This window comes from Nestor notabilis, unplaced genomic scaffold, assembly GCF_000696875.1.
Source record: "Nestor notabilis isolate BGI_N333 unplaced genomic scaffold, ASM69687v1 scaffold6017, whole genome shotgun sequence".
NCBI lineage: Eukaryota > Metazoa > Chordata > Aves > Psittaciformes > Psittacidae > Nestor > Nestor notabilis.
This window is the reverse complement of record NW_009937757.1, coordinates 57,404-83,373: the sequence shown is the minus strand read 5'-3', so window position 1 is coordinate 83,373 and position 25,970 is coordinate 57,404. Positions and strand designations below refer to the sequence as shown.

The window sequence follows — 25,970 nt, the reverse complement described above, 5'->3', positions numbered from 1 at the left end:
CAGGAATGTGAGTGTTAGCAAAATCCTACCATACCTCCTGTGCTGCAATATCATCATGTGCTTGTCTTTGCTACCAGGTGTAGCATGTGTGGATAGGGGTGCCTTCAAACATAAATTACCAATAAACACACATTGTATTTAATGTCAGGGAATTAATTGAGCTTTCTGGAATGAAAGCCTTTTGGCACAAAAATGATAAACCGAGGTTGACCTACCTGAATGGGTCCCACTGACATCAGCAGGTTTTTCAGTTGGACATCAGTAGTTGATGAAGAAAGCCCTTCAACTGACACAATACAGGGCTGAGGTTTGCACTCCACTACTCGCAGGTTCTGTTTATTTGGCATCAAGCGTCCTCGGCCCATCTGGCCTGCTACTCCTCTGCCTCTGCCATGCATAATGACCTGCCAACAACAAAAGTAACAGTATTTTGATTTACTTACCTAGAGCTTCTGCTCACCGCATTTGACAGGTGATACAAAAGTTGGCGATTTACTTAAAGACTTGATTAAAGAACACGGTGATGTAAAACAGCTTGTTGCTGTTCGCTGATATGAAAGGCCACTTATTAAAATATTCACCCACTGCTTGCTATCCTTCTAAAAGAGGTTTGTACAAGTTGTGTATTGAGTTATACATATTGCATTGAGGCTGAAAGCCTCAGCTTTACCACAGATCAACAAAGCAGTGGAGTTTCTCAGACCAAAATATGTAACTTAATTGTCAACACCGATCAGACTAGCAGGATGTGTTCAGCTCCCATATTTTAAGCCTGGACAAAAACCCCCACGAATCATTTCTCTCCTTTTTCTCTTTTCAACCTACAGGCAAATTTAATGTACCCACAAGACCAGCAAACTCTTCAAGCGCCTGCAGTCTCTATTGCTACCAAGTCGTGGTCTGTTATCAGGATGGAACACTTGCATATGCTAAATCATTTTAAAACAATTTTCGAAGTTCCTTTCCCCCAAATCCTATAGGATCTGGCACCACCATATGCTCTGGAGGTGGAAATGTGTGGATTTAACTCTTGTAAAGGAAAGGTTGAACATCTGGAGAGAGGTTAAATAACAATGAAACAGAGTAACAAACATTAAACAGAGTTAACGCTTAACACTGAGTTAACACTCAACATGGTTTCTCCATTCCTACTTGGAAAGCCTATGGAGGGTAACAACTTTTAACACCTCTCCACATCAGCAATGAAACTTAATCCTTACACAAAGCAGGAAGATTATGGTCAACAGCTCAAAACCAAGAAATTAACTTTAAAATCAAAATACCAGCTATTTTCAGGGAGCATACTGGTTTGCAAATACAGAGAAGGCACAGGCCACTGCCATTCCAACCCCTGCCCTGCCTCCTCCCAGTGCATGACCAGTGCAAAAATCAAGTTACAACATTACCAACTGTTTTGAGTGATAGAAACTGTGAGGATCAACCAAAGAGCATCCTGAAACAGTCACTGTGCACTCCTATGTATGCCGGAAACAGCCGGAATAAAAGCGTAAGCACAACTTCAGAAAAATCTTGGTTTTAAAGACAGAAAACATGTTGGATACCATCTCCTACAGCAGCTATCTTGGGATGCACGTATTTTCCCCCAGGGACTACTGTGCTGGCCAGGAAGTCAGCAGATGAAACAACCTGCAGGCATCACCAGTCTGTGCTGGGTACAAACAGGTCTCTCTAGATTAAAAGCTTGATGTGCAATTATGCATCTCCTGGGTCAGGCAGCCCTGTGCTAGCAATTGACAAACAGGATGCTAGTTATTAATAGAGCAACACAGCTAGACAGTAAAATTTCTAGCAGCAATATGTATCTAAAAATCACCTTTTTAGGTTGATGGATTCCCTGGATGTTTTTGACTCCTTGAGGAGCTGTTGAATGGATCTGTGCCTGCTGCTGCTCTTGGTGCTGCTGCTGTTGCATTCCTTTTGTCAATGTGACCTTCCGCACTGGCTGCTGTTTCGGCTCCAGGGGTTGTTGAGGCCGCTGGGGCTGGCCCTCTGGGTGAAAAAAGCCAGCATCATCTCCCCCCTGCTGAAATCAACAACACAACAGGCGGCTCAATGTCCAGGCACTGCAGACCCTCACCCTGAGCAGCCTCCTGCCCCATCCGGCTCGCTTGGTGCACAAAGAACACCCAGCGATTCGCCTGCTAAAGTGAACCAGTGGCCACGGTAGGCGTGGGCAAGGGCTCTGCCTGGGAACTGTGCTCCAGCCTAAAATAAATCCAGGGTATCTGAAGAACAGTTTACTTTGTTCAGGTTTTATTATAATTACAATGGTAAATAATGTCTTTTCATACACAAAGTAGCAAGGTGTTTTCACTTCTCTTTTCAAATAATTTTTCCTTCCAGGGTTACATGTAAACTCTGAGTGTGCATTATTTTTTCATTACTATTATTTTTTATTATTATTATTTTTTAGAGAGACATACACATTGCAGAAGGAGTGAAGAACTGTGAAGGCTGGAAGAACCAGGTAAATACTCTGCTCATCTTTAAAACTTCAGCCTCTCTTTAGTTAATGGTATTTATTTTGGAGCACATACTTTTCCTGATAGCTTCTATACTAGCAGCCTTTTAAGCAGTCTCCTTCCTCAAACACTGTCTGTACTTGGAACAGTTCTTCCCTAAGGTTGTTTTGGTTTTGTTTTCTAAAGGTCTTATTATAGATACTTATAATCACAAACACAACAAAACATCACCTCAGTGCCTCTCTCATCCAATGTAGCTCTTTCCACTACACCCCTCAGTGCAATCAGGCAGAGTAAAAGTATAAGCTGAAAGCACTAAGAAACGATTCCCTTCCACTGCCTCTACCCAAACAGTTCAGTTTTTATTACAGACTGGTGATTCTTGAATCTGTATCCTGCTGTCCAGATCAGATCAATCCCTGAAAAAAATCACAAGGAGCAAGAGACAGCAGAGTCTGACAAAAGATCAGGTATTTTTGAATCTATAAAGCACATCATATTATTGCATGGTTTCAAGAGCATATCTATACCTTGACTGGACTCCAACTTTAGAACTCAAACGCTAGCAAAGCTCATATTTCTGGGGGAAGGCTTCGTTTAAGTCCCTAACCAACCTCAAGAAGCCCTGCAAAAGCTCTCGAAGAGAAAGCATGTCTAAACAGAGGGGCAGGGGGGAAACAGGAATTATAAAAGCATCTTTCTTTACACAGGGTTATTTTCCCCCTTTCCTTAAATATTCACAAGTCAAAACTCCTTTTACATGCGTAACATATCTCATGGACCAGAGGGTTTCATACTAACTGGCATGTTTCTTGCGGATAAGGAGACAAAATACAAGGCTGCAGAAGGAAAAGATTTACTGTCTAAGAGCAAGATTATCTTGATTGAGAATAAAAATCATTACACTTCTACTGGGATTAAACAAAAGCAAAAGAAACACTTACTGAGGATTGGTTACTAAGTCTCTTTACTATCATTTGAAGAGAAATAGTCCAGTACAGGTGATAGGTACATTTTCAAGGTCACTAGTTCACAATTCACACCCCTAAATCAAGCCCTTGGTATTATCAAATATGCAGGTAACAACTTCAAGAACTCAATTACTTAAATTCCAAACAAATGAGCTTCGTCACACCCTTGCACTGCCTACGCTACAAAAACACAATCTGGAAAATCTTGAAGCTCCCACTTAAGGGTTTTCGATCACAATGTCCAAAGTGAGAAAGCATCCAGTTTTTCCACTTCTAATCACATATGAGTTTTTTTCTCTACTAAACTGAATGGCTCCGTGGCTTTCCAGCAAATGTGGTATATAAACCTCTGAGAGCAGTAACTTCACAGAAATTATAAAGCTTTCCTTCAGAGTCTCTCTCTTCAATTACTGCTCAAAAATAAAACAGCAACAGCTCTCCTCCTCTCCTGAAAAACCCAAATGTACACACACAAACAAAACCTCACCAGGAAACCAGCATTAAATCCTCATTTCAGTATTAGTTTCAATATCAGCATCACCATAAGCTCTATGCCCTGATGGAATAATTTCTTTTATTCCACCCTACAGCAGCTGGAAGATGATGAAACTAACAGGAACAAAAAAGATTCTAGGAGGAATTTAAACGCAATAATTGGGAGTTTAAAATCTAATCTCTGCTAACTGCCTGCTGTGAAGAACAACCATAAATACTTGCAATCGTTTCTTTCCAAAGCAAAAAGCAAAAGCAATCCCAGCACATAGGAAGAGCATCTGAAAGCGAAGCCCTCAGGTACAAAAGACATCCAACATGCTCATTACTGAAACTTCAAAAGCAAACAATCATTTCCCATAAAAGGCTAGGATGGCCAACAACCACCCAATATTTAACTACCAAGCCCAATTAGCACCAAATAAAACTGTATAAGCTAAACACACAGAGTTGAAGATGTAACACACAATGTTGGCTCACACTGATGAAAAATTTGACAGGGTTTGTTCCCTGCTGGGCTCTGAAATGCCACCTCTGGGCTTCACTGCTAGCATGATGCTCTGGCAAAAGTCAAAAGGTAGAAACATCTCCATGCTTTTTGATGAATTAACACATTTCAGAAATAAGAAAAACTATGCAAAATAATAAATAAAGTCCATAGGGTAAGAAAAGGAGATGGAGTACGGTCCTGCAACAAGAAGGAAAAAAGGGCAACTGTATTACACCCTTTCTTTTTCCTACTGCTCCGAACATGCACTGCTTTTTGGACAACTTGAAGAGGGGAAGCAGAGATGAACCTGCAGCACCACCTCCCAAGAGAGGTCCATGAGTTAGCGACTTGGTACTCAAGGACTAACAGTGCTCCCTTCAAGTCATCAATACGTTGCCTCCTGTTACTGGCAGCCCTGGCTTCAGCTGAAGACAAAATCTGGTGGTTTTCTTAAGAAAATGAAAACCAAATGTGATTCCTAGATCACTATGTGCCTAAAAAGCAGAACACCACAATCTCAGATGATGAATTTTAGAACCAATTCTTTTTTCACTGGTTAAAGATATGACAGTGCAAGGACAAGCATTGTCCGAGCCAAAATGAACAACTTACATAGTAGCATTTACTGGCAAATTAAGACCCACCACCACCATCATCCTTTAAACTTCTATGCAAGACAATTAGTGGCTTCTTCAGGCATGTCAGTGGAGAAGAACTAAGTCAAGCAAACACGCACAAAGAGCCTTTAACGTCTGGACTTAAAAGATACAAAACCTCAGAACATTACATACAGGTCACATATTCATATGAGATCATTAACGTTTTGGAGAAAAGATGTATGACTAAAGATGACTCTAAGGATGACCATTCATAACCATTGACTCCCAATTTTCACTCATGAGGTATGCATAAGCTGGCACTCATAAAGCAAATCAAAACCCACAGCAAAGCTATAGGCAAGTAAGCAAACTGAAGATATATTGCAGAAGCTACCCAAAATGACATCTAAATTACAGAAGCTAAACTACTAGCACCTATTCTATTTAAAACAGCTCAGTTCTAGACCATCTGAAATCACCTTTCGCTTTTCCTATAAGCAATTTCAATATTGCTCATTTTTCATTAGCTTATGTTACTGCCCTCCCCAAAAGTAAACATGTAGCAACAGAAGAAGGTATTAAAATTTTCAGTCTTCTGTTGCCAAAATACATTTTAATTCTATTTTTTCTATAGCGTTTTGACATGTACAGGACAACACTAAATTTTTCAGAGATGCCTCTGTTCATCATCATAGCCTGCCTCATAAAATTTGATGCACGAAGTGCTGAAACCAGGTAGAATGCTTCTCAGTCCACCAGAGACACCTGCGATTGATTGAAACAAGCTCTGATTTCATACTGTAAATTTCCTCTAAAGTCCTCCGCAAAAAAGTGAATTTCCATTCTTTGTCTGCAAACCAATAAAGGAAGAGTGTTCTTTTGTTATTGTCGACTGCTTAATTTCTCTATTACAAATCATTCTGACCTTCAAAGCTCTGAATTTCCAAGTTTTATAAAAGCTCTGCTTTCCCAACACACAGCCAGGAAAAAGTTCTCTTGAATGAAACTACTATTATTCAGTTAATTCTGGAGTAATGAAAATGCAGTCTTCAAAGTTGCAGGAGTCCTGTTCAGGGGAAAGTATAAAAACTCTCTTTCAAATTGCAAGCACTGCAAGATTATTTGCAGTGCCGAAACAACAAATTAATTTCAAATACTGTGTGTAATTAAACAGAACTTAAGAGATCAAGGCAAAAGCGTTTATCTATATCGTGAATGGTTTTCAAAGTTTTACTGTGGAAGAGTCTGTGCAGTTTGATCCGAAACTGGATTAACAAAATGGTCATGAATTTTAGAACTGATTCCCTCATACTTATCAAGGCTGCTTGTCATTAGTGAGACTCTCTCACTATACACAGTGTTGTGTTTTGAGAAACACAGACCCTTCTGTCAAAAATGAAATCACAAATTCTAAAAGCAGAATTTTATGAGGGACTGCTTGAATTTAGCAGGCTGAAGCTCTCTACTCCATCATAATCATTATGACAGTTTTACAATGAAGATGAAGTTTATTTGCCACCAACATTAGCAGGACAAATTTATTTATAACAAATGCTTTAAAATGTACTGATAAAAATGCCTATTGATACTGTCAGAGCCACTTGCAATTTGACAGATCAAATCTTATTTTCATTCTTAAACCCCATGAAGAAATGGTATCACCAACTTGCATTCTGTAGTGAGCAAATTGATTAATCCCCCTCTATAGAAATCTCAACTCTTGATTACACCTATCAGACGTTAAGCAGCATTATTCTAGAGTGACAACACTTGACAAATTCCCAAACCATTTTTCCCAGCCTTTGTGGCCCTGCTAGCTTGTATTAACCCTGATGAAAAATTAATTTTCCTTATCTTCTGCTAAACCCCAAAATCCAAATCCGCCAAACTGGCAACTCTTTCTGTAAAGGTATTATGAAAACCTCTAAAAGATTAATTGCATGTCTTCAGGTGACATTAAATTAATTTCTGTACTCGTGACAGACATTTGATACTCCGTACTGAGAGGACAGATAACATTGTCAGGATACACAGAAGGACAGTGGTGCAGTGTCCCAGGGCAGCCTCTTATGAATTCTCCTTTTGATAAGGCCATACTTCACTGTCATTGGCACTGTTAGTGATCTTGCAGCCCATAGACCTCACTGCACAGGTTTCTATTAACTACGACAATGCTGTGTCTATCCACGTAATCTTTATAAAGCTAATTCAAAATCACCCGATAGTAAAGGGATGCGCATGCTGCATAAAGCACTTAAAGGAAATAAACTCTGGTTGATTTGTGTAAAAATAACACAGAGAAGTAAAATGTTTTCATCTTCTCTTCGATGCACTATAACTCAAATTCTCTGTAGCATGATGAAGGCTTAAATCTTGCGGGGAAATCTCAATCCAAAAGTGTCTTGCAATTGATTTCCTTTAAGAAAGGAGAAACCCCTCATCTGTTACTAGTTTAAGTCAATATTTCTAGAAATGCGTACCTCTATAGTATCACAGTAGTTGGGAAAAAACCATACTATAGCTTATTAAACTCATCTTCAAGGACAACAGAATCTATTACTCATCAGCTATATAGGTTTTCATATATAAACTTGTATTTTGGTGATACTGACACTGACTACAGTAAAAAGGACAGACACCTACAGAGACAATTGTGTTGCCCGTGTAACAAAGAGAGGAAAAAAAAAAACCCACATGAAGCAAGAAGGACTATCATTTAATATATATGAATATTTTCTCATTAAAATTATCAGGAACAAATATTAAAGGCAAACCCCTAATAATAAGCTATTTCTCTTCAACTGGTGCTCCAAATGCTCTACCACTTTGATATGGCTTGTTGACAGATGGGGGGAAGTGGGAATAGGAAGCCTAATCACTTGCCAAATATCCCACAGTCAAGTGACACAACCAAGCACTGTTTCTGAACAGTTGAAGATCTGTTTTCAGCTTGTCAAATGACACTGAGAAACACCTGGAGACTGTTTTTTAAGGCCTTGTAAGACATTTAAAAGTATTTAAGTTCAAGAATAGTACTACTTAAGAAGACTGCTCTCCAGCAAGTCTAGTTTTGACTCAGAGTACGCACAGAAACAAGCTACGTAACACTACAGAAAGCAGTAGAACCACCAAAGTATTCCGCATCCATACCAGAAAAATAAAGACACTTCTGGTGCTAGCCAGTGAATTACAGGTTACTTTCCCAGCCTAGAACTTCTGCATGGAGCAAACTTACCTCAAACAAGAGCACCTAGACTAAGCATTAAATAAATAAAATGCAGAAATAGTTCCCTTCCTGTGATAAAAAGACAGTGCTACACTGCTTCAGTGAGCCATGATGTGATGATGACTATCTTCTGTGCCTAATGGTGTATGAAAAGGCAGAACAGCAAGAAGAAAACATCTTGTAGAAAAAGCAGCCAATTCCATTTAATCCCATGTACTAATAGAATTCTTACCTTAAGTATCTCCTCAACTGCCTGAGAGGAGAATTAAGGCATGGAGAAGGAGTGGCCAAAGAGATGCTAGAGAATCCAAGCCATAGCTATGCTACACTTAAGTTTCACCAGGAGTGACAGAAACACAACTGATAAGATGTAGTTGTGATTCACAGGAGTGACAGAAACACAACTGATAAGATGTTGAATCACAACTACGTCTTTCTACCAGTTCATTATGCAAAAAACCATGAATTCTGTGTCAAAGCTAGAGGAAAATCAAAGTTCTGGTCTGGATATGTATTAATACTCTGAGAAGTAGCTTCGTTTTCATGTTGCTGTCTGCAAAGTACATAATGTCAATAAACATGTTTTTGAGCAACTTTCCAGGTTCCTTTTCCAGATGCTAGTCTGAGACATTTTTTTTGTACAGGCAATTTGAGTGGCACACAGAGAAATCACCAGGAGAAAAGACTGCTGCTGGCAAACATCGGTGATTCAAAACGTATGACGGCCTAAAGCTCCTGAAGGAGTACTTCCCAGGTGGACACCAGCACAGAAAGCCAGTACTGAGTATCAGAAACCAGCACAACTAGAGTTTGTCTTCTTCTGTCATGTCTATTTTTTCTAGTTCATGTTCCTTGAAGCTTAAAACTAATGGCATCAAATCCTTCTGGTGTGTTGCCCTAAGCTGTGTGTACAGTGTTGTCACAGACAACCCATATCACCTCCCTTCCCAGCCAGTTATGGCGTTAGTATTCTCCCACACCTCTGTACTAAAGGTCCATTCCAACTGGTCAAACCTGAAATACCATTTAACAAAGGCATTTGTGACTTCTCAAAATAGTAAATTTAAATTGGACAAATCTGCATGCTTCCCCAAGTTAAGAGACTGCATTCAATTAGTTTTCATTTGAAAACTAGCTCTGGTTGTAAAGTGCCACAGTTGCCTTTAGTCATTTCTAGCAGGAAACTGGGCTACTAGATACTCTCTAACACCAACATCCTATCAATATGAATTCTGCAGTACAACATGATGGCAGGAAAAACTCTCCTTTGAGATTTAACAAGAGTGACAAGCAATATCAAATGCCTTGCTTTCAGGGTGTTCAGGAGAAAGCACCACTCTTCTTCAACATACAATTTAAAAGTCTCCTGAGGAAAAGGAGAAACCTGTTCTGCAGTCACTTTATTGCACTTCAGTTCCAAGTTATCCACAGTAAAGTTAAATTCAATTTAGGTAGGTATCTCTTCCCACTTTCAAAGATCTTATTACAAACCCATAAAAAGTACTGTCTGAGTCTGGTTTTGTTGTTACCTTAAATCCCTCTAGCTGCTAAGTGCATCCACACATGTCCCAGTATTTCATCTTCCCAGCACCCAAATTTGCCCCAAACAGTAGGACACAGCCCATCTCACTACCCCGAGTCATGAAACACTCTGTCTCTATAGGGACCCTCTTCACCAGAGGACTGGGAGGACAGGGTATTGCTCATTTCCAAACGTTTCATGAAAATACTATGCCTTTTTCATAACGGGAATACCACAGGGCTCCCTGGCTTCCTTTTTTTATTTTGAGGTGGAATTAATAAATTCATGTCCCATTCTGAAATATTTCCAGACTGAAATCTTGCGGTTCGTGGCAGGCAGAGCCTCTTCCCAGCAGCATTTACATTAGTACTGCTTCAAGGGTTTTGCCCATTTCGACATTAAGCAATAAACATGGTCTTTGGGCATTCAGATACCATGGTTTCTGCAGCTCCTTTGGTCCACAGAATATGGATATTATCCATGCTTCCTTCAAACAGTGGGATACAAACACAATGCAATGCCATTCTCCTGCTTCATAAAAAAAAATAGGACCACATACAGCAAGAGTTCCTGTGTTGTTTCTCACAGCTGGTAGCACTGCAGAGCTGGGTAAAGGGTTTCCTCAGGAACTTATAATGGAAATGCCAAAAATCCTAGTGTTTGTAATTCCTGGTATATTTAGATGAAAGGCGCTATAGAGCTTTCAATTCAAATATTTTTAATTACACTTGAACATACACATGCAAGTAGAAACAAGTACAAACATTAAGTGAGGGTGTATGATACGGTTACATTTTTGAACATGAATCATTTCAATCAGTCTTTTTCCATATTTAGAACTCCATACTAATGTCTTAACACTTCTCAATTATTCTAAATACGAATAAAGTTTACTAGCTTCCATTCCATTTCTCTTTTTATAACCCAATGATATCTTTTGTGACAGGCTTTCCAAACAAAAGAACTTGTCAGCTCCTTCTTCAAGCTTTTCAGATGAAGCATTCCAGGTTTTCAGGAATTATGATCGCTAATAAGATACTGCTTCTAATGCAAGAGGGAACAATGAGATTTTTTAATGTATTTTTATATATTATGTGGTTTTATATATTTTTATACATTCAAGAAAAATGCTCATTGTGCAGCTTTCCACAGTGACAAAGACTGGTGTGCTCTTGGCGCAGCATAAGAACCAGCATTTTCAGGCCTCTGGGACAGACACACATCTCTTTGAACAAGGCAGGCTATTTTCTGGCTAGAGAGAAATCACCCAACAACAATATTAAGATGACTGAATGATACAGAGAGTTTAAGATACTATCATTTCCCACAGAACCTCCAACTAAATGAAAAAACATGTTCAGCACATATTTCATATAATCTTAAGATATCTAAGGTTGTAGCTGGTACAAACCTCTTCTTCCAGGACTAAAAACACTTCTAACATATTGGCTTAAGAAATCCCGTTGCACTTGGTACTAGAACTATTTCCCAACAGACTGATCACAGAGAGCCCAAAGAAGAGCACCACAAACGTGCCCCATCAAGAGAGAGTGAAGGATATCAGAGTTCAGAAAGAGTTAAGAGATCTTTTAAAAAGAGAGAGTGCCACAAAGAGGGATATAAATTCTTTCCTGTCTCTCTCAATCACAGAATAGAATCATGGAATCATGAAGGTCAGAAAAGACTGAAGTTTAACATAAATAGTTATAGATACAAAATTGCAGCAAGAAAATTCTCCTAAATGTGCACATGGGACACTGGAACAGATGGCCAAAGAAATCTCCAATAATGAGATCTCAGAAGAAGATTGGAAAAATCTGTCAGGAATGCTACAGAGTTCACCCCCATCTTCAAGACAAAATAAATTACTTCTATAGTCCTTTCACCCCTATTTTCTATGATCTTATGATAACTTTTTAAGTGATCTATTAAAGTGGGTTTTTCCCCTACACTCTACAGCCTCAGTGAGTTTATTCTTATGAGTATCTCTAAGATTGACTTCAGGCTCCTCACCAAGCCAGATAAATCTCAGATGGTTTCTTGGTAAAATATACTCAGCAAATACACTGAACTCTTAAACCTGGGAAGGACAGCTCTGAAGCCTTGTCACACAAACCATAAAGAACACCGGATCCTTTAAAAGTTATTTGGGCCTCCATAATTAGTAAATAAATAAATAAAATCAGAGTTCATCTCCTAAACACTGCCTTATTTTCCAGGAACATAACATTTAAAGAGATATTAGTATGGGAGGAGGGAAGAAGGGAAGGGATTTGCTTAAAAGAGGAAAAAAAAAAAAAAAAAAAAAAAAGACAAAACAAAACAAATAAAAAAACAGACAAAAAACACTGACAGTACCCAACGTGTCACCTTGATATGCAGGCTTAGTCTGACATACAAGAAATGCTGAATCATTCTCTAGTTCCCTTTTCTTTAAGAAACCATAAATTAAGGCATCTTCTACATCATGTAAACTAGACAAATTAAAATATTTATTGGAATTTAATTAGTTATTCTTACAATTCCATAAAAATACTTATAAAGCAAAATCCCTTCAAGACAGAATACTGTGGAAACAGATGAAAGGACATTTTAACTTCTTAAGTAACAAGGGATACTCCTACCTGGAGCTCAGAGATCCTCTGTAGTACTGCAGTGCCCAGCAACACAAATGAACATAGATGCTTAAACTGGGAAAGATACTTCTAGCAGTATTTGTATACCATCAATCTCACCAATACAAGAAGAACAACTCCTATCTGTTAAACAAGAAAACATCACCAGCAACACAGCCCCATTTAATCTTGGTTCTATGGATGGTCCTACTAAATTTCATAGACTCACAGAATGTTTTGGCTTAGAAAGGACCCTAAGATCATCTAGTTCCAACCCCCCTGTCGTGGCCAGGGACACCTTCCACTGCACCAGGCTGCTCAAAGCCCCGTCCAACCCAGTCCTGAACACTGCCAGGGATGGGGCTTTCATATATAAATTTACAACAGTCCTTGCTACCAGCTCCTGTTTCAGGTCAATTTCATCTAGACAACAGTTACTATGGGTCTGGCCTCAATCAGCTTCTTCAGCTGACAAATCTACTGTCATGCTGGCAGACTGTGAGAGAAGGGACTTTCCAAGTTTTTACCAACATGAATCAAGAGAACTCTGAAAAGGAACCTGTATTGTGTTTAACCTGCACTGCATTTAATCAAAAGCCATCTCAATCTACATGGATATTCAAAACATTTCTGCACAAAGGAGCTCTAGAATGGAAAAAGGGTACTAGGGATTGGACTGAGAGCAACAGCAGGGCTGCTTAGGTACAGGATCAAGTCAGCACATACAGCTAAGAGGTACCAACCACTCCTTAGGCCAAATGCAAGAAATTAGAGGAGGCACTATTACATGCTAAGGAGAATGGATAGAAAAAATGAGATCTAGTTTTTGCTTCATATTTAACATTGAGGCAAAAGTTGTGAAAATAAATAAAGCTTGTGGTAGGACTAAACACTAGAAATAGAAACTAAACGTTATTTGGGATCTTTATAATATTCAGAGTCCAAGCAGCCTTTAATGAATTCTTCTTCCAAATCCTGTCAAGATGGACAAGATTGGCCCCCCTGCTGCTCAATTTTTTCTTTTGCCTTGTGTGGTCAAAGAAACAAAGTCACAGATTCAGCTTGTCACTAATTAAAAATTAATCAACTATCTTGATCAATGTTGAATAGCTAATTGCAATGCTTGATTTTATTCTTCCACAGTTGGAAGGAAAACTTAAAATGGCCATGGCAAGAAAAAAAAAAAATAACAAAGGCTACACGTGAAGAACCCCCTTTACCTTGCTAAAATCTCAGTTTCCAAAAGTTAAGGTGGACAGAACAAATCTGTTTGTGTGCAACGAAAGAGGGGTTGTAACATGCATTTAACAAAGCTAATTGCTCTTGCTTACCATGAGACTTATCTGAAACAAAACATTTATGGTTTTATGAAAGAGCATTATGATAAAAAGTATTTCAATGAGAATGCTACTGTGGGCACTAATAACCATTTGTTAAGAAGAGCTGTATACAGTGATGACTGGCATTGTTTTACCACATAATAAAAAGAAGTTGTGCATGACTGCTTTATTCAGTTATTCATGAACAACAAACCTGTCACACCTCTTGCAGGCCACTGGGATTCCTTCATACATACTTTTATATATAAATATTTTTAGCCCAACAGAATCAATTTCTTTCAGCTTCTTGCAGTTTATTCTTCTGTACTTAAGTTAAGGAGGAATTACACATCCTCCAAGGTAAGTTGTTGTCAGCTCTATATAGTCAGTAAGGCCCTTTATGTTAATATTTTGAAAGACCACATGGTCATTATGCAGTTCACAACTTCAAGTGCATTTAAGGTTCATGAGCTGTAGAAAAACGTTTCTAAAAAGTGGCTAAGACTCTGGCATTTTGACTTTCTCCCCATTTTACAGAGGGAAGTCTAGCCTCCAAAGCCTTGTTCAGTTCCTGTTAACACACTGTTCACTTCATCACATATTACAGCAGTTCTGCAAGTTTCCCTAATGAATGCTCCAAATAATTTAAGTAGCATTCTTCCAAAACAAAACAAAACACCTCCAATGCACCACAGCATTATACCCACATCACATCCTTCTTTCTTCCTCGGCACAAACCCGAGGACAGTCTTCACACAGACAACGCCATCTCGCTGTGTCCCCTCCTCTTACTTTCTTTAGAGGCCTAACAAATTAATTTGTCTTTTCATTAAGACAGAAGAAATCTAGTCAAGATATTTTCTAACCAAAGTCCCAGATCTTAAATAGGCACACTACCATCAAGATCAGCACTGTGACTCCTCCACAACACCAGTGCTCAAGGGACACTCTGCAAGATAATAGATCCCTCATCAAAAGATAAGGAAATCTCATTTAGATGCAGAAGTGAAATGGTAACATTTTAAACCCAGCCTATATCAGAAAACATCCCCCTCCAATGCATTGCTTAGTTTCACAACACACTTCCCAAGAAAATATGAACAGTCTTCCCTTATGTACAGAAAACACACTAATAGAAGCACACAATCAAATCAGGTGGCTTCAACTACCAAATAAGCAGAGATGTTTTTTAACCAAACCTTAAAAACAGCCATCCAAATCTTTTCCTCTGACCAATTATCAGACCTATCAACTTTAAGCAAAAGGAGGTCAGTTGAGGAGTCTTTCAGAGTCAAGTTACAACTTACAATTTAAAAGAAAGAAGTCTATTTCAATGGGATTTCAGTGATAACTGCTTGGCAGTAAAGTGTCACATGAAACATTAATTTCTGAGGAACTGATACTAACTTACAGTTCTGAAAATATAAAATACTGACTGTTAGGTCTGCTAAACCTGATACTTCCTTTATGAACGTAGGCCCATTTTTTATTTGGGGATTGCACAGAATGAAACACAGAAAAACAAACCATGACAACACACACACACGACATGAGCCTTGGAAACTTACCCCTCCTGACAACTTAATCACCCTGACTTTGCTGCCGACATGGGGCTCATCTCCACTACCACAGTTTGTCCGCTGCATGACAGTCCTTTTCACGCCAGATTTCAGTTCCTGTGGCCTTGCTTGTATCGAAGCCACTCGAGCAGTCTGTGTCGTGGGCAGCGATGCTGCAGCAGGCTTTGTCTGCAATACCTTCTGCGGTGCCTGAGGTGGACTCAAAGGTATTGTTCTAGTCTGCCTCAGCTGCTTCACTGGCTTCATCTGCTGTCCTTGATACTGCATATTTGCCCCAACCTGTGGGAAATCCGTGGGTTTGGGTTGGATATTTGGAACTACTGTATCTTGCTTTCTAACAAGGAGTCTGTTTTTCACATTTTGCCTGGTCTGTAAGCCAGAGTGGGGTATGTAAGGGCTGCCATTGGTGGGGTACTCGGACGAGTCGTCCTCTTGCTGCATGTAGGACTGTTGCGTAGAAGGTTGTTGCTGCTGCTGCTGCTGCGCAAGTCTTTCGAGCAATTCTCTCTTTCTAGCACCAGCCTGCTGCTGCCGTCTCAGCTCCTTTTGTTTCAGGATTTCTTCTCTTAGACGCTTCTGCTCTTCTATCTTCAAGCGATACAATCTAGTTTCTTCATCTTCGTCTGGGTACTACAAAGGAAAATACTAATTAATTTATAAAATCCTTAACAAATGCCCAGCTTGGTCAAAACAACATTAAACTGTTGTTTCAGATGCTGTAAAGCTGTAACTCTCTGAAGAGCTTTTTAAATTATCCCGGATAACCAAATTAAGGCTACTAGTGGAGTCTATCTGCTGGTAAGGTTTAGTTGCTATTCATTACAGAAAAACAGCTCAAATCTGGTTTAAGACTTAGATTTACTACAAGCTTCAACACCAGCTGAAAATCCAATCAGAATATGAAAAGAAAAATATGAAAAACTAATGAAGTTTTACAAATTGGAACTCATTTAGAAGTTTCTAAAACCAATTAAACTATTAATATAATTCAAGATATCAAAATATGTTTCAAATGGAAGGTAACAATACAGAGGCAACCCACTGTCACACAGGTTTTATCTTGCTCTTTTCTGACAAAGTAACAAAAGGTAGGGTGGTAAATGACCTGAAAGGCCCTGATTAGAACTATTGATTTTTCTCACAGAATTTTCAGCCTGATCTCAAACTCATTTGTCACACAATAATTGGTTATAATGAACAGCACAAGTCAATCTCTCTGACCTTGAACTCATGCACTCTCTTCAGAATCAAAATGTTGCCAAATGCAGTGTTGGAATATTAATAGTATATAGAGAATGCCTTTAATATTCCAGCCCTGAGCTCTTCTGAAAGTATTACACACCATCAAATAACCTTTCTAAAGGTTCAACTTTGGCAGAATGGATTCTTATGAAAAGCTGTATAAATATGGACAAGAGTGAAGGAAATGCAGATTCTCATCATCCTGGAAAAGTAACCAAATTGCTCTTGTGATATAATCACATGAATTTTTCAAAATTACAAAGCATACTTTTTCATTATATTACTTTCTTTTCTTTTTAACCCTTTCAAAAATTAATTTGACATATAGACTTACCATATAGAGTCTGCTTACAAATAAGCACAACATTCTACTCAATATACATTAGTCAACCCTAACAAAAACAGGCTCTCAAAGTAACTACACTTTGCATGTCAGTGAATTGCAGCATAAAGAATATTAAACTATTTCTCAAAAACTGGGAATCCACTATGAACAGTTGTTATTTACCCTGCAGCAAATGACTGCAAACTCTTCTCAACACAAATGCCATTTTTGCACATATACAAGCAAAATGTGTAACTTTTTTTTTTTTTCTTAATTCAAGGGCTTTTATTCCTGGTATGCCCCAGAATCCCCACCAACCCAAGGGGAAAAACAAAGAAAAGACAAACCACAAAACAGAACAGATGCAACCATAAAGTTGGTTCACAGATATAAAAGCCCAGCAGTCATATTTGTATTCATAAAATCCAGATGCACAAATCTTGAGTGGCTGTTTTCTGCCGCAGTTACTGCTTCTTCCCTGAGCATGTATTGATAGGGATTATTCCCACAATTACAAAAAAAATAGCTGCATGTCTCACACTGGACATCCAGCCTAGACAATGGCTAAGACTCCTCCAGACCTGGATTTTTAAAATTTGTATTTTTTTTTTTTTTTTTAATAAGGGCTATAGTTTGGGGATAAGGTCTAACACTTTCCTTTTTATGAGAATGCTTCATATACTAAAAGGTTCTATCTTCCTCTGTACTTTTTGGACCATGATGGTGGCGATTAATGACTAATCACTGTAAGAATCACATTACAGGTCTCTGTTGATAGACAGTACCAGAAGCGTGCTTCTACAGGAGGAAACTCAAATATTTCATCTTATATTGAAAACTGGAGATGCTGGATTGTAGTAAAAAAAAATAAATATATATGAGTGTGTGTGTGTGCATGTGTATATATATGTATATATACATATATGTGACCTACGATATGTAATAACGAGCTTCATCATACAGAACAGGCAAGACAGTGTATTGGGTCAAAACGGAAACAGTACAAAATACTGACTGATAATGATTTTCATCCTGTTAGGTTAAGCCCGATACAGATTTTTCCAAGCAGTAAAAAATGCATTTTGCCCCCAAAAACCCCCACGCAACTGGGAAAGAACAGATATCCTTCAAAGTTGTCATAAAGTTCAGAGCTTGTGTTTGGAAGTTTGCTGCCAAAACCAACATTATCTGTAGGTGAAGAAGCAGAAAAACTCAGAGCAGACTTTTTCTTGGATAAACTATTGACGCGTCACATTTTGTCTGTAGAAAATTCCACAATATGAAAAAATAGTACACTGAATACAGCTCTTCCTTGTACAGAAGGCTACAGAGTATAAAAAAGGCCAGAGATGCAAATCAGTTCCCTTGGCTTTGTGGAAGTTATTTTTCTGTTGTTGGGTTTGGGGAGTTTTGTTTTTGTTTAGGGGTGTTTTTTAGGGGACAGTCTCATCCATCTTTGAACAGTTCTTGAACACAATGTATTTCATTGTGGTTTGAAGGGAAGACTAAGCCTTAGTTATAGGTTTTATTTCTGCCCCAAGATCCAAAGCAGCTTTGATGAAAAGTACCAAAAGAAAATACAACAGCCTGCTTTTCTGCGTATAGCTGAAGAGCAACAGTAAAAGAGGCAGCTGTTCTCCATCATTCTCCAGGATAACTTACAGTGGCACTGTTGACTGAGGAAAATACAGCAAAGACATGCTCTAAACCAAATTCTAGTGAAATTTAAGTCTGAGTATCATTAGCTTGCTTTTCATACAGTGAATTAAAACAAACCACCCACCCCACAGCTTTTCAGGTCTATAGGCTTTATTACTAGTTAACAGAACTAAATGCAGGGTCATAAGAACCACAACTGTTCTGGTTTACTATCAAGCAACAAAAAATGGAATCATGCAACCAGGCCCACTTGTGTCCCTCAGCAGAATGAGTGCAAGGAAAGAGCAATCAAAATGGTTTGACCTGTGACATAAACACAATCTATTCAGCAGGCTTATAATTATTTTTTTCAGTTGTAACGTTAGAAACAAAAGAGGCTAGAATAATTTGTCCAAAAACAATCATGACAAGTCTTCATAAAAGGTAAGGCCAGATCCAAATTGCATCATTTAGCTGCTTATGTTCAAAACCACGAAGTATCTTAAATAAAGGCACCTACATCCACATCACATTTCATATTGCTGATAACATCAGCTCCTGAACCCTCAGAAGGTATGAGTCACCCTACAAAACACAGGAGCTGCACATCTTGGACAAGCAGGAAGAGAATTAAGAAGTTTAAGTTACTCTGAGAAGCACACTGCCCTCTTGCGATCTTCCAACTAGAAAAAAAAACATGATAAGAAGAATCTTCTAAGCACAAAACAGGAGGCATCATTACAAAAATTTGGAAATCAAACCTATTTAAACTGGACAACACTCAAATTTAGACACATACAATTTCTCAGGCAGACAGATAACAAGATTTAGTTACATTTGGTCTTATAACTTAAGGCAGCAACTATTTTTACATATTGTGAGCCTTGTTAAAACAAAAAAAACCATCCAAACAAGATGGCAACATAAAAATCCAACAACCCAACTTCAAAACTTACTGGAATTGAGAGAATGAAATGTGAAGGTTTCAGTATATCAGGGGTATTTGCTATAAAGTAAGTAGTAATATCAGTACACCTATGATTATGCAGCATTCTAACTTCTCTTCTGTTTTGGGCTCCAATGTCCATTTCTTCTGAATAGATTCACAACACCTTTCCATGTTCTCCCCCTCCTTTTAAAATTCTTATTATTCTTAATATTGCCTCAATTCCTCTTATCCTACACTGACCTCAACTTGAGCAGAATTAGGCTCACAGCCATCACTCATACTTTTCAGTCCCACTGACAGAATGCTTTTTCAGACTGAGGATATGTAAGTTTAAATCTTGGAGAGTTACAGCTATTCTAAACAAAGGCACTGCAAGTCAGTATTTTGCAGCCTCACAGGAATGGGAACATAAGCACACCATTAGCAAAGTAGAAATACAGCTTTTAATCTTCTAGTCAGTCAGGTTGCAAACCTTTCAAATATCTATTTTGAAGGTGAGCAAAACCTTTAATAGCTGATACTGCTTATTTTTTGTGCTTCCTGAATTGATAGGGCATTCATAAATATGGCCACTGACTCTTCAGGAAAAAGAATGCAAAGAGAAGTCTTAATAATTTTCCACTTGAAGACACTTGCAAAATAACCTGCCCATTTCAGTTATGAGCAATACAGCTAGAAAAGATGACAGAACTTAACTCTTTCTCATCTTCATAAAGAGCAAAAGAACAGGATAAAGTTAGCTAATTAGAAGGAAAAAAAAACCCCACACACAGAGTGGAAAACATTACAATCCACTTAAGGAGTGAAATGTAACAATGTACATTATAACAGTGAAGAATACGATTAAATGCTTGGGAATGAACACTACTAGTGCAGCAGTCCTGTTTGTGGAAGTGACAATAAGCAGCATCAGTGAACGAGACTACCACAGAGGCACAGCTGAAGAGGGACAACTGGTACTACACTGCTTGCAGCATGAGGCTCTCTTTCAAGTCCCCTTTGGCAGAAGAAGGGTTCTGTGTGGGCACACATTCACACACTTTTCTAGCACTTGCCAAGTGTATCTATAAAGGCTTTACTTCTACGGTTGATAACTGGAAACACTAGAAGAAGTGTTTCTATTTTTTCCAAGACAGCTTTTTTTTTTAAATCCTGTTTTGCAAGAACTTACATAAAACAGGTTATCACACTGTTTTTAAAGATAGCTTTGACATAGAAATACAGTTTTATTCTTAAAACCCCAAGAATTCACACAAGCAAGATTAGTTAGTCTTGTAACTACAGGTTTGTTAACATACATATAAAACTTAAAATGGAGAGAACAAGAGGACTGCTTTGGGGCTTTTTGCTTTGTTTTTTTGTTTGTGGGGTTTTATGTTCGGTTAGGAGTTTTGTAATTCACTTGATTAAGAGGGGTGAAAAATTACTACTTTTTCTAGACACTGCCAGAGATATTTTGGAACTAATGCCTTAATTTTCATATGACTACATTCTGGAAGAACTTTAAGATGTTTTATATGGAGAGGGCCATAGCTGATTTGCTCCAAAATTTACCTTACTAATGGCCTGACAGCAGAGGCTTCTCTAAGAGGCACTGCATTTTTGTGACTTAGGTTACTCCAAGAGATGGACTCGAAGAAAAGGGGATTACTTCAGTCATTTTTTCAATGACTGAAATTTGCATCGTGATGAAAATTAAAAGCTGAAAAAAGGATTTCATTTTTTTTATATACTTTCATTGATAAGCAAGTGCACAGGAGGTCAAACACTGCTAGCTATGGGTTTCTTTTGTGCTGCATTTGTAAGTTATGACCATCCCTAATTCAAGAACAAGATGAAAAGCTAATCATGAGCAGCTTAAAGGGAAGACAGTATTATCACAATTAAAGCCTTCAACAGTTGTTGAAGAAAACTTGGTCCTTGAGACAAGATTCATGGTTATCTAACCTATAAAATTTACAGCTCTGCTCAGAACAACCTAACACCCTGAAATTACACAGAATGCATTTAGTCATCATGTTCCTCTGGTATCTCCTGACATTCAGGATTAACAGTACCATCAGTGCAATCCTACCCACTCTCTCAAACTAACAGCGGTAATGGAGAGACTTCTCTCTCTTCTGGGAGAATCTGTGCAGGGAAATGGTCATCTGTGCACACTGCATGATCTAGTTGAGGCCCAAAGCACTGCCATCTCATTTTTTTCATTGTGAAGAGTACTAGCAGAGCTAACAGTATCATTTTCTCCAAAACAGAAAACTTAAGAGCATCTCCTATTTTTCTCCATGCCAAAAGTTTTCATAGAAGACAGATTTTCTTCTTCAAGAGCAAGAAGCTCCATGGACAATGCAGCTGCAACTTCCTGCATGAGTGCTCAAGACCCTAAAGGAGACTGAACAGCCTGAAGGAAAACAGCATGAGGAAGTCAGCTCACAGCTCTCCAAATAGCTTTTTTTTTTTAAACCATACAGCATCATAAGAAATGGAAGAGAAGAGGCTTTCTGACTTGGAGAATATGATTACTGGGAGAAAAAAACCCAAAACCAAAACAAGGATCATAATCCTGGAAGACAAGAATCGGCACAATGGATATTTCAGAGGCTTGTATCATTGATGACAGTTACGCAACCTCTGTCTTTTCATGGTAGAAAAGACTGCTCCTCCTGCAAAACAGATTCACCACAGCCTTGCCAACCTTTCAGATGTCTTTTTAAAGAGAAAAGCGCAACTCAGAAGGGAGGCCTCTAGTGGCACCAAAATATATTGGGTGAATAATGCAATTAATGTGCTTACAGGTCATAAGTCAGACTAGAAAAGTTCTAGAAAGGTGGGAGTTTTTTGGGTTTTGTTTCTTGGGTTTTTTGGGTGGTTTTTTTTGTTCGTTTTTTTTGTTTCGTTTTGTTTTTAAATGAAAGACTTTTTTTTGCAAAGCCTTACCTCTGGTTCTGATTTTGCTTCTGATTTTGCTTGGCCCACTGGTGTGATTGCTTTGGCTTTCATCTCGGGCCGTCCCTGTGAGTTTCCAACACCAGCTACGGACTTGGTGGCAGACATCGTGCTGGTAATGGGTTTGACCTGAGCAGCTGGGGTCAAGGTTCGCCTGTTGTTGCTCATTTCCATAGCATGCGACGGTGCTATCGGCAGCTCACGTAAGTTACTATTTCTTGGAGCAGTTGACTGTAGCTGCTGATTTGGACGCTTGACAATACTTTGTGATGGTGTACTCTGAAAAGCAGAAAGGAAAAAACCTGCAGACTTCCACTACAAACCAGACTGAAGTGCTTTGTGTTTCACATTTTCCTGATTTTGAAGAGGCATCTTCAATGTGAGAATTACAGAAATGAGACTATTTTAACAATAGTTTTAGGTTGTTTTTTTTAACTAAAAGCAAAACTGAATCTTGTTTAACTTATTTCTCAGAAACTGGTTTCACTGTGTGATCTAGTTTCCTAATCAATTATTCTGAACTACAGTCACTTATTTCAAGCACTGCTACAGACTGTTGTGCTACCCAACCTACCGAGCAACAGAATATGCTGCACACAGGCAAAGTCACAAGACATGAATGACATTACCTGAACCAGAAAGCTTATTCGCAGTGGTACAGAGAGGCCTTCAAATTGAAAGACAGTGCCAGAGAATTGGACTCCCACACAATCACAGGCTACCAGCAGTTTTAAAGTCTTATTAAGCAAATCTATCCACCAAAAGCCCTTTATTGCCAGTTCTTGAGCAACTGAATCATCCCTTAGTGGACCCAGATCAAGAAAAACACTGAAGACTGGAGGAGAAAATAAAAAGGGAAAGATACATGTGCTGGTTTTGGATTTAGTTTATAAAATTATCAAGGCAGAAAAGGAGCAAGAAATGGTGAAAGGGGACAGAGCAGGAAAAGAATAAATGGGACTGAAAAACCATGCTGGTGAGATTTGAAACCTGTGCTTACATGCCTGCTACTCATGCAGAACTACACAAGACAACAACACTGACATATGTGGTACTTACATGCCTTGGCTTCATTGGACCCTGTCGTGGCTGACACTGCATCCTGTTGTTATTTGGTGGCTGCTGCTGTGTGGCCTGCATGTGAGGCCTAAACTGTGGCTGGTTCATGGGCATCAAGGGCTGTGGTGGCCCTTGGAGATGATGATGGTGTTGCTGCTGCTGCTGCTGGTGATGGTGTTGCTGCTGCTGGTGATGGTGCTGCTGAGGCTGAGGTTGTGGCTGAGGCTGTAATGGAGGATGCAAGGGACCCTTCATATGAACAAAAAGATTATTTGGTTTTAGTTTTAAGGTAATAAATTCCTGAAAAGTAGCTCCAGCCTCCCAAGTCCTCAAAGCATCTGTAAGCAGCTACAGACTAGGGTAAACCAAAAACATACTGAGTAGAAACCAGACTAACAGAAGCTGTGCAGGATCATTCTACACTTAAACCTGTGTAAGTCAACAGCTGAAGTGGAAAAAGATACCTGCAAGGGTTCCTGTCCTCTGTCCCCTTTTGAAATTTGTTTGTTTGGGGTTTCTTATTATTCTCCCCCCGACCCCCCACAGTACCACCAGACTTCAGTATTCCTCTACGTTCAAAGTGCAGACACCATGAAAAGATCCCGCATAAATGCCACGGAACATGCAGGGCCCTACATATCACTCTGCTCACCCCCAAAATCATTCATCCACTTTCAAGCATCACTTCAGCTTCCTCCCCGTCTGCGGGACACCCCCGGCTCCCTGCCGGGCTCCGCAGGTGAGCGGCAGAGGGCGCTCCCGCCCTGCTGCTGACCGGGACGGGACCAGGATGGGGCCGCAGACAGGGATGCTCTCTCCCTACCTCTGCGGAGCTAAAGCAACTTCAGGAGCCAGGGCCGGGCTGCAGTCTCGCTATCTGAAATGCGTTAGTGCTGCCAACTAGGTAGAAGATTAATCACTTTTTCAGGCACAGCAATAAAAAGTGTTACAGGTCCATCTGCCTCATACCTGTAATCTCAAATAACTCTTACTTGAGTTACATCACTCCCTACATGGCAGCACTGGGCCACTTCACACGCTCCTCGCAGGCCCCTTCCCACCATGGACCCATACCTGCATGGTGGGCTGCGTGTGTGCGGCAAGGAAGGGCTGTCCTGGAGCCTGCAGGAACTGCTGCCTTGGAGGGATGAACGGCCGCGGATTTGCCGAACCTGGCTGGTTGAAGTGGAGAATCCCCACGGGACCTTGAGGCTGCATGTTCGGCCGAACCGGCCGCTCCCTAGGGAACACCGGTTGCTGGCCCTGCTGATTGAACGCTGGCCCGGGCTGGTTGAATGGCATCGGACTTTGGGTAGGGACAGGATGTGCGCTATTAAGAAGCGGAGGAGGTGGCGGTGGTGGGGGGCTTCGCTGCTCAAACAAGGGATGACTTGGAAACCTTGGATCTGTGGAGATCAGGTAAGTGATTAAATGACAGCCTCCCTGGGACACAAACATGCTTTCAAAACATAATGCTCTGTATTGATTTGGAAGAGTAACCTGAAATCTGTAGAAAGCAAAACAGTATGGGACGTTTTAATTTTAAAAGCTACCGTCAAGGTTATGTTTCCCTTGCTCTGCCACTTGTGTCTAAAAGGAATTGATGCTTGAAAGACCAGCACAACTGGTACTTTGCCGGAATTAGCAGTATCTTTTAGAAATTCTACTTTAATGAGATCAGTGGAGGATCCCAGGGATTAGAGTATACATGTACATGCGCTTACTAGCTATTTTGTTTGCTACACTGTATCATTCTAGCTAACCTTAACAGATTTCTTACAATACACATTTTCCAGGTGGTTAAATACTTACTGGTGGAAACTAAAGCATCTGGAGACTACTAGTAATAAAACAAATTACAACTACTTTATTGCAACCATCACTTACATACTAATATTACTTTGTATCTGTATAATTATCCAGATAGATGGTAGTTACAGATGGAGACATTACAATTACCTCAAAGTAGTAAAATGGTAACAGACCACCAGAATTTTTGGTATGTACTAGTCTGGCTACATCAAACACCATCTTCCAGCCTTCAGATTCTTCCAAACACTTCACATTGTATAATACACACACGGCATAGCTGCTCACAAAAAGTGGATTTTGTATGTTAATGGAAATGCTTACCTGCTATGAAAAAAGGATCTCTTTCCTGAGGAGGTGGAGGAGGTAGTGGTGGTGGTGGTGGTGGTGGCCCTCTCCACTGGTCCTGGATTGGCAGCCTTGGGGCTTGGGAGAAGTTGGTGGGAACTGGTCCAGGTGTATGCTGCTGAAAGTCTGGAGGGCCCTATTTAATAAGGCAGAACTAAGATTAAGACTAACATCCAGGAATTTATCCATTGCCTGTTATAACTTCTCTTGAAAGTACAACTGCTTTATGAATTATCTCCTATCACCTGCACAAATTGGCAGCCCTTAGTGAGTCATTCTTTCACAATGGAAGATCTATTAAACCAGAGTACAGTACCTTGAAATGAATTCACAATGTTTTAATAATCTCTAGCACTG

At 39.4% G+C, this 25,970-nt stretch overlaps 1 protein-coding gene across 1 annotated transcript in view; it reads right to left on the bottom strand.

Annotated features, from left to right (window-relative positions):
* Window positions 1-25,970, bottom strand: part of RBM33 (RNA binding motif protein 33) — a gene marked incomplete at its 5' end in the record, with an annotated part of 86,496 nt that overhangs the window by 13,036 nt on the left and 47,490 nt on the right. The window contains 8 exons of the mRNA XM_010018991.1: window positions 216-404; window positions 1,835-2,044; window positions 15,286-15,927; window positions 22,389-22,676; window positions 23,457-23,705; window positions 24,531-24,862; window positions 25,269-25,277; window positions 25,590-25,749. Of these exons, the coding sequence (XP_010017293.1) occupies window positions 216-404; window positions 1,835-2,044; window positions 15,286-15,927; window positions 22,389-22,676; window positions 23,457-23,705; window positions 24,531-24,862; window positions 25,269-25,277; window positions 25,590-25,749 (2,079 nt within the window). The remainder of the gene's footprint in view (window positions 1-215; window positions 405-1,834; window positions 2,045-15,285; window positions 15,928-22,388; window positions 22,677-23,456; window positions 23,706-24,530; window positions 24,863-25,268; window positions 25,278-25,589; window positions 25,750-25,970) is intronic.